The sequence below is a fragment of the Lutra lutra genome, chromosome 13 (genome assembly GCF_902655055.1).
Source record: "Lutra lutra chromosome 13, mLutLut1.2, whole genome shotgun sequence".
In the NCBI taxonomy this organism is placed as follows: Eukaryota; Metazoa; Chordata; class Mammalia; order Carnivora; family Mustelidae; genus Lutra; species Lutra lutra.
This window is the reverse complement of record NC_062290.1, coordinates 68864467-68877231: the sequence shown is the minus strand read 5'-3', so window position 1 is coordinate 68877231 and position 12765 is coordinate 68864467. Positions and strand designations below refer to the sequence as shown.

Below are 12765 nucleotides of genomic sequence, written 5' to 3'. Positions count from 1 at the left end.
GCTGTTGTTATATTCAGTTATTTTATTTCACTTTAAAACCAGGAAAGTAATCAGTTTATTCATAACAATGAGTCAAAAACAGCTTATCTACTGATCAAGAAGAGTGGGCTAGGGGTGCCTGGGTGGCTCAGTGGGTTAAAGCCTCTGCCTTCAGCTCAGGTCATGATCTCAGGTTCCTGGGATCGAGCCCCACATCGGGCTCTCTGCTCAGCAGGGAGTCTGCTTCCCTCTCTCTCTCTCTGCCTACTTGTGATCTCTCTCTCTCTGTCAAATAAATAAAACCTTAAAAAAAAAAAAAGTTTGAAAAAAAAAAGAAGAGTGGGCTATAGCGAAATACAACTCATGGGGAAGTGAACTCATTGAAAGCCAAGCATAATGCTGAATATTTCACACATATTACTTTAAGCTGTTGGTTCTCAATAATTTAATTTCAGATTATATCAGTAAGAAGTTAGGAACAAAGACTAAGTCTTAATTACTTTGCTCTTTAAAGTCCCAAGAATCTTTTGATGTAGGACTTCTGAAAGAGCTATGTTCAGAGAGGTTCTAGTATATGACCACTGAATCAATGAATGGGTTTGAACCTACTTGGATGCTTCTAAACCTATTTAAAGGTTTGTCGAGAACTGTTGAAAAAAATATCTGAAAGTTTTTCATAAAATTTAAATCTGAAACTTTTATCACAAAACTTGATTTTAATCACTGTGGCCTCAAAGAAAAAAAAATGTCCTCCAAAAGTTCATCAGAAAGATCTATCAAAAAAATAAAAACATTAAAAATTTAAAAAAAAAAAAAAAGTAAAGAAAGATCTATCAAGGGACACCTGGGTGGCTCAGTTGGTTAAACAGCTGCCTTCAGCTCAGATCACAATCCTGGGTCCTAGGATAAAGTCCCACATCTGGCTCCCTGCTCAATGGGGAGTCTGCTTCTCCCTCTGCCCCTCCCGCTGCTTGTGCTCTTGCGTGCGCTCTCTCTCAAATAAAATCTTAAAAAGAAAAAAAAAAGTATATCAGAACCTTAAAAACAAAAATAATGACCTTTATTTTCTAGTCAATGAAAATTTCAGTCTCCAAAAATCAACTTAGATGTACAACAATGCTATATAATCTTTTAAAAGACTGGATTATTTATTTATTTTTATTTTTAAGATTTTATTTATTTATTTGATAGAGCGAGACAGATCACAAGTAGACAGAGAGGCAGGCAGAGAGAGCAGGAAGTAGGCTCCCCGCCAAGCAGAGAGCCTGATGCGGGGCTCGAGCCCAGGACCCTGAGATCGTGACATGACCTGAAGTGAAGGCAGAGACTTATTGACCCACTGAGCCACCCAGGCACCCCTGAATTTTTTATTTTTAAACTGAGTACATTTAGATATATGTGTCTGAAAGCCCAAATCTACCTAAAATCCATAGATAATTCTCTACCATTACAGGATCCATATGGTTAGGAATGTTTTAATTCACCTTGACTTTCTTGGTTTATTTCCTATAGTACAACTGAATACAAAGATCCTTTCCCCTTAGTTTCTTTTTTACAAAGAAAAAACTGCAAAACATATGGATGAACACTTTCAGTTTCCTCAAAGTATCTAATTAACTTGACTCACCCTTTAATGACCCCTTTTTTCAAGAACTGTAAGTCCACAACAAACCTAATCATCTTCCAACATTACTAAAAAGCATCCATAAGTATATACCAGTGATTTGTAAAGTTACAGGGATCTGCTATTATCTTTTCATTGTAGCTACTTAGTTTTTCCTGTTACTCCCGCTGTTCCTACTGCATAACTTCTACCACAACAAATGATAAATAGTCAATTCTCACAGATTCTTTCATTTTTATATATTTGATTCCCTGCTCAGGTATGTTACATATACTCTTCCTTAAAATTCCTCTTCTGCCCTCAATATAAGGTAATAATCCTTTCTTCCCTTAGTAAAAATTATTTTACTAAGACTATATATTTAAATTATTTTTGTATCATAAATGGCAATGATGGAATTCTATGAGCCTGCTTCCTGGGAGAGCACCTAATATTTATATCAGAGAAACCTGGACATTATGAAGTTAAAAATCAAGCTTAAAAAATTAAGCCAAGACCTAGAAGTGTTCTCAAGCAGTAAGTGAAAATTTCATGGGTGGCTGAAATGAATAATGTGTAAGTTGCAGGAGGTGGGGCAGGGGGGGAGTTTGAGTTTGCCCTGACAGAGAAAAGGAACCTTTACTCCTGAGATCACCTGGAAGCTGATGAAATCAAGCCAAGAAATGGAGTTAGAAGAGGCAAAGAAGTCAAATTTCACTGAAGCCTTGCATTCAACCATGAAAATTCATCATTAAATTCTGACAAATCTGGATACAGAAAGATGTCATGGGTAAAGGACAGGATTCTTGGAAGTACAGAACCATATAGAGTCCTTGGAGAGTACAAGAGAAAATCTTGTGAGGGTTTTCACAAAGTTCTTTTTTTTTTTTTTTAAGATTTTATTTATTTATTTGTCAGAGAGAGAGAGGGAGAGCGAGCGAGCACAGGCAGACAGAATGGCAGGCAGAGGCAGAGGGAGAAGCAGGTTCCCTGACGAGCAAGGAGCCCGATGTGGGACTCGATCCCAGGACGCTGGGATCATGACCTGAGCCGAAGGCAGTTGCTCAACCAACTGAGCCACCCAGGCGTCCCTCTTTTTTTTTTTTTTTTAATTTTATTTATTTATTTGACAGACAGAGATCACAAGTAGGCAGAGAGGCAGGCAGAGAGAGAGAGAGAGGAAGCAGGCTCCCAGCAGAGCAGAGAGCCTGATGTGGGGCTCGATCCCAAGACCCTGAGATCATGACCTGAGCTGAAGGCAGAGGCTTTAAGCCACTGAGCCACCCAGGCACCCCTCGCAAAGTCCTTGGATAGGCCAAAGCCTGATTAGGAAATGACTTCCAATCCAGAAAATCAGAGACTATAGCAAGACCTAGTGGAGTAAGTGGCTAAAAAGAAGAATAATCTAGCCACAGTGAAAGATGGACTACATGTAGCAAATTTCAGCAGAAACAACCCAATTATATCTTATCCAATAAACTGACCTACCTAGCATCCACTCCCCATACACAGCCAATACTTTTCACCTTCAAACTCTCATAATCACCTTTCTACATTCAGGATTGATAAACTGACCCTGTCTTTAACCATTCCCTGATACAAAAAATATACTAAAACTATATAAAAATCAGTTTTTGTGCTAAGAGTGTTATGAGTGCCATGTGAATCTTGCCTCTAGTCAAATAACAGACCATCAGAAAAACAGAATTGAAGACTTCAGCCAAAATTAACAATAGACACATTGGTTTTCAAAGAATCTATGATGAATAATTTTGTGAATTAGCTGATGAAGAATAAATAATTTAATCTAGGATTCAGAGTGGTGTTTTTAAGAGCTGGCTTTCAGAGAATCTCATAATCCTCAAAGAAAGAAACCGTAAATGATAATCTCACTATAGTGATGCTCAGTGATTAGCCAGGAAGATCAAAACCTGTGGTAACTCAATCCAGAACTGCCAGCATCTCTTTTAGCCCTTTGTGTCTTCATTATAGCAAGTACTAAATTACCTTTCTTAATCCTGGCCCTACCAATGAGAAAGACCTTTTAAGATAGTCTTTCATCATTTTCTCTTCCCACATTATTAGATAGTAGTGGCATGAGAAACAGAAAGAGATGGCACCAGGAATAGGATGGAATGAGAATACAAAGGTGTTAAACAGGAGAGCAGTGAAATAGGAGAGCTTCAGCTCTTACTATTAAAAATGCTGATTCCTCAGAAAATAGGACATACTTATAAATTACGAGCAAAAAAAAAAGAAAACACATTCCAGGAATATATATTTTTTAATTATCCAAGATGGGTCTCCATCCATTCATAGCTAATTAGGAACTGTACTAAAACTAACTATATTATACCAGAAATGAAATTCTTTTGGAAGTGTGTAATTGTCTACAACTATGTTTTTTTAAAAAAATCTTGCTGATACATTGTTTATTCCAGAAGATATGCAAGAGATTTTTTTTTTTTTTTGGTACATGGCCATTAGGTATTTTTATTTCAACCAACAAAAGTCTAATAAGAAACTGTTCTTGAATTTCATTTCTGACTTCAATATTGATATTTATATAAAAATGTAGGTTTTATACCATACCTATCCTTGATCTGTCTGGCAGCCTTCGAGCAAATCAGGGAGAAGAGAAAGAAGGCAGTTAGTGCTTTTCATGCAAGTTTCAATGGCAGTGACATGCAAGAAAAGTTAGGATATAAACCCTGGAATAGATTAGTTCACAGTCACCAAAACATGAATTACAGGAAATTTGTACAGTTCACACCAGCTTGCATAATGTGATGTTAGATCTATAGTGTAAAAAAAAAAAAAAATCCAGACCCCATATAAATCATCTTAAAAGGAGGAAAACTAACACTTCAAACTAATTCCAGATGACTATACATGTTTTTCCTTACCTTAGGATTATCAAAATACACCTCCACTTCCAATTCAGTCTGACACTCCTCAACTAGAACAATCAATTTCCTTCAAGGGGCACACATTTCTATGCAATCTAATGCTTTTCTTATATATTTCAAATCTGCTCTCCAATTTTTCTTCAATTATCTCTTTCACCACTTCATCATGGTTGTTCCATGCCTTCCCTGGGCAAAGGCTTTGCATTTTGAGAGCTTTGCATTTTGAGAGCTTGCCTGCTAACATATAAAACTGGGCTGCAGTTCTTCAATCCTTCACCCCGAAAAGTAAAGTTATAATGACAAAAATTCAGACAAGGAGAAACCAGAGAAATACTTCTGGCAATAAGGTCTTTCCCTGAGATGACTTCACAGAAGCAGTTAACTTAAACCTACTCGGCATGAGGTTTGTTTGTTTTTTTTTCTTTTTCAGAATGCTAACACGAATTTAGGAAAGGGCACAGCTATCACTTGGTGCTGTACAGTATACAGAAAAGCAATGAAAAATACACACAAAACCCGTTGTCCCCTTCACATTTATATATAATATTTTCAACAAAAGTTTCCCCCCCCCAAACTAACTGCCATAATTAACAACACATCCAATGTAAACCATGGCTGTTTTGCTCTACACTCTATCCTAGGCCTAGCGTAAAGCTTGGTACATGGTAATATTAATAATTATTAAATTTAACTGAACATTAATTTGATATAGTAATGTTTCTGTTGCCTCTCTTCTTCGATTCTAATATTGTTCTTATTTGGTATTGGTCATTTTTACACCCATCCTAAAATATCCTGAGTACCTTTCTACACAGAAAACCAGAACTGACATTTAGGAGATCAACATATGACACATTTCCAACATTACCATAATCAATTGTGAGACCTATATACTAATCATTCTCTTTCCTTTATTAAGAAATTTTAGTCCTTACTGTTTCTACAGATCCTTTCAAAGCTCCACATTCTATAGCAAACCTGATTTGGTGCCATTAATACGTGGCTTAAGTCATAACACTACTTTGGTACTAGGAATAAGAAATGTTAGGAAAGTCAATAATAGTCATTTTTTAAAATTACTGTCATTACAGCTAGAAATACCACCAAAGATTTTAATATGAATGTCCTCTGCTCTTGGTGTTTCTTTACATATGGAGAAATGCCACTAGCATTACTCCTTTAGCCTCTCTCTATTCCTTCATTTCTCCCGGTGAGGTCAAAGGACTTAATCAGCTATTTTCCCTCTTTCTGGCAGCTTGTCTACAGAAAACATATATACTCTGTTCTTTCCCTCTACGTAGGAAGTTTCACAGAAACAGGTTCTCACACACATACACAGAGCTGTATCCTTGTATTGACCATACCTGAGCAGGCAAGTCTGACTAACTTTAGGATTCATATTAGAATGCTTGCCCATTGATATAAGCTAAATTCTCTGTTATCATTTGATTGGTATTTGGCCTCTTATCAGCTTTACTGCTTTCTCTTACTTCACATCTGGTTTAGAATTTGGTTAGAAGACTGTTACTTACCAATCACTCTCAAAGAACCCAACAATATGAGACCATAATTACCTTTTTTTTAACAGAGATTTTCTTTCATCTTTCAAAAACATCATGCGGTATATTTAATTTCCTTACAACAATTTTTAAAAAGTAATCTCTACACCCAAAGTGGGCTCAAACTCATGACCCTGGGATTAAGAGTCACATCTCCACTGACTGAACCAGCCAGGCACCCCCAATACTGTCTTTTAAACTGACTACAATGATTCAGTTTTGTGCCTAGTATTACAACTTAGAAGGTGCCATTTTTTAATGTGTCTGTGTACAAGTGTGCAGATGCGCACATGCATGTAAAGCTTTCTTGTTATCATTTAATGTACTAGGCTGCTTGTGACAAACCAGAAAAGGAACAGATGAAAAGCCAAATAATGTTGGAAAAACTGTTGTCTTGTGCATTTATATATAAACATACCCAGGTGATCAAACTGAAGACTCAGCGGTTCCTCTTTCATTTAGATTCGAATTTAACAGTATATACACTGTGTAAATGCAGAAGGGGTTGAAAAAGTTATTCTGTGCAACGATAAAAGGGTAGAAAGTCTCAAATTTTGAAGATACTTCTCTAAATGGGCCCAATTTTAAGAAATGTCCTAAACTGAAGAAGAGTTTTATTTTTTTCTGGAATTTCTTCTCCCAAAGTAGAAATCTATCCAAAAGATACACATTACTGTATTGCTTGATTCCTTTAAGTTTCAATTTCAAGAGCATTGCATTTTGTCAATTAAACATCTCTGCTTACCAAGTACCAAATGATTCCAGAATTTACCACTGCTCTAATGTATTTATTTGCACCTATATAATTCCACTTAGTGAGTTATGAACAGGCCTCAGTTGAATCTTTAGATTTTTGGGTAATGGTACTGAGTATTATTTAAAAGCCTTCAAAAAGCTTAGCTGTATAACCTTGCTCAGCAGCACTATTTTCTATTTCAATTTCGATCACTATTTCTATTTCAGTCTTCTACTGAAATCTTATTTGCCAACACTTCATTTCTCTTTATTCCCCTCAGAGATGGCTTCTTTCTCTCTCATTCCTCCATCTCTCAATAAATGTTTTCAAAATAAATCTTACAATTCTTATCCTTTATCAGTTTTAGGAATCTGTCACTTCAGACCAAACTTCCTTAAAAAGACCCGTAATAAGAGTACAAGTAGGAGTAATCACAAATGGGTCTTCATAATTACCAATAAAGTATAAAGAAGTTAAACCAGATCTTTTCCCAATTTTTCTTGCTTTTAATATTCTATAAGTAGATACAGAAACTATTTTCTTCCATGAATTTAGCAAGCACTCTAGAAGTTAAGATCTTATTGTTTCTATATTTCTTCTTGATACATCATTTTTCTTTTATAGAAAAATGTTAGATGCAAAGTACCCTAAGATAACTCTAATGTGGAGCAGCTAACTGAACAGTATTTTCTAAATAGTTAAAAGAGGAATAATAATAAAATAAAGACATTTTAGATCTTGCTTATTGTACTCAATGAATCATTTACCCAAAAAAGAACAAAATTTGAGATTTCCAAATTTCTTCCCAATCAGCAAAAATTCTAAAACCCCTCAGCAAAAAATAGAATAAGACCAAGGCTTAAGAGATTTCAGTTTCATATCACACTAATCAGCAAGTCACTTAACTCTTTTAAGATTTAGTTATCTCACCTATAAAGTGATGAGCACTAAAGTATCTTCAAACTCTAAAAGTCCATCCTAAGCCATCTTATTTGCACACAGCAACTTTTAAAATTTATCCAAAATAAACTAAGCATTTTAACAACCTAATTCTCTGAAATATAGGCTGAAATGAAAAGGCCACAAGGGGAAGTTAGTTCAAGTCAGAGCATTAATAAAAAGCAACAAAAATAATACAGTTAACCTTTGAACAACACAGGTTTGAACTGCGTGGGTCCACTTATATGCAGGATTTTTTACATTACAGTGCTGTAAATGTATTTTCTTTTCCTTATGATTTTCTTAGTAATATTTTCTTTTCTCTAGCTCTACTGTAGGAATGCAGCATATAATACATATAACACAAAATATGTGTTAACCGGCTATGTTATAAGCAAGTCTTCTCATCAACAGTAGGCTATGAGTAGTTATGTTTTGGGTGTGTCAAAAGTCATACATGGATTTTAAACTACGTGGGGGTCAGTGCTCATAATCTCCATGTTGTTTAAGGGCCAACTATAAAGGTTTCTGAATAACAACAGAGAAAAATATACTCACATTGTCAAAATGATAAATCAAGCAAAAACTAGATTTCAAAATTGGCATTTGCCTGACAGGATTCATCTTTATTTTGACTTGTAGTTAAGCCCAATAACGTTCCTACTAACACTCTGAATGCCACCTAGCACTGAGAAACTTTCCAAGTCTTGTCTGTATGTTCATATTGTTTTATACTTCGGATTTTCCTACTAGATTTGGGACAGAAATTTTTATAATGTTTCCTTGAGACAAACTGAAAATGACTATGGGGCAAACATACGATACTTTCCCATTATTTTTTACAATACATAATTGAGACTCCTACCTCATCCCCAAGATACCATATTAAGGAATGACTTGGGAAATGAAAGGGACTCAGTCAGAGAAAGTAAAAAAGAGAGTTTCAAAATGCTACTCTCTGGGGCACCTGGGTGGCTCAGTGGGTTAAAGTCTCTGCCTTCGGCTCAGGTCATGATCCCAGGGTCCTGGGATAGAGCCCCATATCGGGCTCTCTGCACAGCAGGGAGCCTGCTTCCTCCTCTCTCTCTGCCTGCCTGCCTACTTGTGATCTCTCTCTGTCAAATAAATAAATAAAATCTTAAAAAATAATAAAAAATAAAAAAAATTTTTTAAATGCTACTCTCCTTTTGGCAAAAATACCAGCTTTAAAAAAACAAAACAAAAACACTGCAAAGCAGTTGATTCCATATGTTAAAAATTTTATATATTCTGTATATTTATCTGTTTATAAAAAGAACTACTTTCCAAAAATATCATTTTAGTCTTCATAAAGCTACAGTAAATAACCTGAAATAAACTTTGAATATGGCACTGCATACATCTGTTCTATGACTAAGCACATTTTCATAATAGGAAACTATATTTCTGTAAGACATAAACACCCACAAATGAAATAAAAGTGAAAAATTAGTCTGGGCTATTCTTAACAAATATTTACATTTGTTTTTAAAGTAACTGAAACATGCATGCTTTCAGTGAAGGTCCTCTCCTCTCTCAGCATTCCTGACTTCAACCCACAGAAAGCACATCTGCCAGTACTTCCCTTGAAAACATAGTGAGCTTCTTCTACCCCTCTCATCTGCTCCTCCCTGTGGTCAGGGGCTGACACTGACTGGACAATATGCCAATGGCGAGTTACTGGGAGTCTGAAGTGGAAAAATACTGAAATTCCATTCTCCTTTTTATCTGTGATCAAGTGTAGAAGACACCATTCCCCCTTTTACCCTACTCTGTATTTTTTATTCTACCAAAGGCTCCAATGTACAGATAACCATTCACTCCCTTCTAATCTGACAATGGGTTATGTATGGCAGGATAGTGAGGAAGTGGATGCTTAGTGACTTGGAAACTGCTCCACAGACTCAGCTCTTTTTACAAGTAGAATTCAAGTTCTAAATTCAGGGGTGGGAGAATGGAAATATTCTGTCAAAGGACCCAAGCAATGCTCTATAGGCCAGCTATTAGCAGAGAAGCCAGGTTTGGCTACTTGTCCATCCAGAAATAAAGCAAATGATCCAAATTGCATTTGCTGGTGATCCTTCTTCATATATTTACTATCAACCAAACTTCTAATAATTAAAAAAAATAGTGATAATAAAACCAATTTGTAATACTAAATTTTAAAAAATCAGTGAAAGCACATTCCAAAATCCTTTCCCACTTGTGCCATTTTTACTCATTCATTTTCAGATTGTCTAATGCTGGTAAACAGCATAGCTTCATATTCAATTCTCATGCTGAGGTACTGCAATGTGATCATTCAAGTATGAGTATTTAAAGAACTGTTTTTGAAGATAATGAAGTCTAAAAAGACTCATGGACTGGATTTTAGCCTATGACTTTCTTGTGCCCATGAACTATTAATAATAATCTGATTTTATCACTTTAATATGGGATATTCATAAATAGTACACCTTAAAAGAATTTCTTTTTCCAAAAATCTAACAATATACTAGATGATTATTCTTCAAATTCCAATAATTAATCTTCAAAGTCATCTTCCCTATTCTGTCAGCTATTAGGTCTTTCAGGCAGGTCTATAGTTCATGCACCTGGCAAAGGGGAACCTGGTTTTTTTACTTGGAAATCAAACCATTCTTTGGATACAATTTAGATATACTAAGAAAATAATTGCAAACAACTCCCAGTTAAGCATTTCTCTTAAACAATAAACTCCAATTTCTAGGTGGGAAACTTGGACAAATAATTTATTTCACCACATTTCCAAGTGGCTTAAGCTATTAAGAAGTACTTCAAAAGGTTAGAAAACAAAAAATATAAAATAAGCAACACAAAACATCAAGAAAATGTTTAAACCACAATGTAATTTATCAGAACCTTTCCAATTTACAACCAGCTGGGAAAAAGTTTTAACAAAGTTGGAAAGGACAAAGGAAAGAGAAAACAGCAGCCTTTGAGAGGAAGGGGAGAGGACTCTGAAAAGAGTGGAAAGGGAAACTTGGGAGAAACAAACTTGATCAGTTTTTCAGAGCATCAATCCCTACTTAAATGCAAATGGGTTCAAGCCGTTTTCAAATACGTGTGTCCAGGTTTTATGGTTTTCCTATCTTCTTCTTCCTCACTTTCAGGCTCTCAGCTGTTAATTCTTGCTGCTATGATTATGCCTGTCATTAGCAGCTGGCCCACTCTACTTGAAGGGGATGCTGAACAAGGACACTGAAGATAAAACTAAAACTTTAGTAGCACTCTCTATATAATAGTCTAGATTCTGAGGAACTGCCCATGAATTTTATGACACTCATTTTGATACAGATATTTTTTTTCTTTCTGTATTTTTTTGGCTATGTTCCAGATATCTGAGGTTATCCCATAATGTCCTCTGAATAGGTGACGTATCTATATTCTAAAGTATTTAAAGTATGATATATTTTCTTCATAATTCCTTTATATAGCAAGTCCTACCAAATGCAAAGATGAACCTACTTAAAATCCACCTCTAAATTCAAGGATTAATTCGTTTGCAGATTTATAGCAAAAGAACTTTTGTTTTGATTCATTTCATTAAAAGGAAATCATTTTTAAAATTCATTTTCAGAATGCAGGCATGTAAGCCACCAAAGGTTATCTTCTCAAGGAAGATTTTTCTACCTTCAAGTTCATAGAAAAATCATGAAATTAAAGTACTAGGTAGACACAAAAGGATTATGAAGCCATCTTTCTAACACTAAAAAAGTTCACTACATAGTCCACAAAGACCAAGAAAGTAGTATCAAACTCAAATATTTACTTGCTAAGATTACTACAGTATGTATTTTCCTAATTATATAGCTCAAGTTGCCACTTTTCTCACACCATTTTTAAATATATTCTACATCAAAAAGAGATTTGATTTGATAATGTGGTAATCATTTAAAAATGACCCTAGTTAAAATAAAAATTAGAATCTAGAATTCAGAATCTCTTAAACACTAGGTTCTAGCTTAAAACATAAGCAGTCTTATTATTCTACTGTTTATACTTCATACCAAACATACCCTCCAAATAAGAACCTACATTTTCATATTTTGATAAAACATTCAAAAAATTACACCAAACAGTGGGACATTTAATAAATTTAATAGCAAATATCACTAGGTTACAGTGCTCATATGCATCAAGTGATGTTTTCCCAATCAGCTCAAAGAAAGAAAGGAATACAAAACTAGATTTTTAAGAATGTTAATAGCAGTATTAATCTTCTTTCCTTAGTCATGAAATATTTATAACAAAGGTATGACTCAAATAAAATACACAAGTACCCTTAAAATAAATGGCTAATAGGGATATAATTGAAAAGGAAAATAACTTGATCCATCCGAACAGAGCATTAAAGAGAAATTAAATAATTTGTTCATTACCCTAAAGACACATCCAGGTGTCCACTTTGGAATAAACGAATAGGTAGCATTTTACTTAAGAAATAAAAGACTTTTTAGTATTGGAGATAACTTAATAAATCCAAAATTGAAAGGGAAAACATCGTTTTTTAAAACAAGGCTCTCCTATTTAAGTGGTTAGTTTAGATTTTTTGGCTGATATTTTAATACCTTTGAAAATTCTTCAGGTTCCTTTATATCTAATGACCGTGTTGCAAATTCTAATAGTTCTTCTGAGTTCTCCAAGGCATTATTACATTGACTGAGCTGACTCTAAAAAACAATAATAAATCTTTAAAATAAAATTTCCTATTTCCATTAGAACCTTAAATATATATTTTTAAAATGAACTTACAATTTTAATAGAAAAAACTGAACAAAAATATTTTAGAGAGCTATTAAAGTAACATATTCACTAGTCATATATGTAACAAATTTAACTATCTTAATATATTGTACTTAACATCTTTCCATAATTTGTTCAAAATAGTTTAATTGCATACAGATACAGATATAGATATACTCATCCCTTAAAAAACACAACACAAAATAAAGCAATTATAAACAGTTCAGGTCAAATTAAACATTTTTCTCAATCAGGGCT

The 12765-nt window shown here is 34.5% G+C and overlaps 1 protein-coding gene across 5 annotated transcripts in view; it reads right to left on the bottom strand.

Moving 5' to 3' along the window:
• FSD1L (fibronectin type III and SPRY domain containing 1 like) overlaps positions 1 to 12765 on the bottom strand; it is a 69166-nt gene that overhangs the window by 29255 nt on the left and 27146 nt on the right. For 4 of the 5 annotated variants that reach the window (XM_047700231.1, XM_047700232.1, XM_047700233.1 and 1 more), the window contains exons 4-5: positions 12333 to 12434; positions 4175 to 4197 (exon numbers count right to left, since the gene is read on the bottom strand). The exons of the other annotated variant lie outside the window; for it this stretch is intronic. In XM_047700231.1, the coding sequence (XP_047556187.1) occupies positions 4175 to 4197; positions 12333 to 12434 (125 nt within the window). The remainder of the gene's footprint in view (positions 1 to 4174; positions 4198 to 12332; positions 12435 to 12765) is intronic. 5 annotated transcript variants of the gene reach the window in all.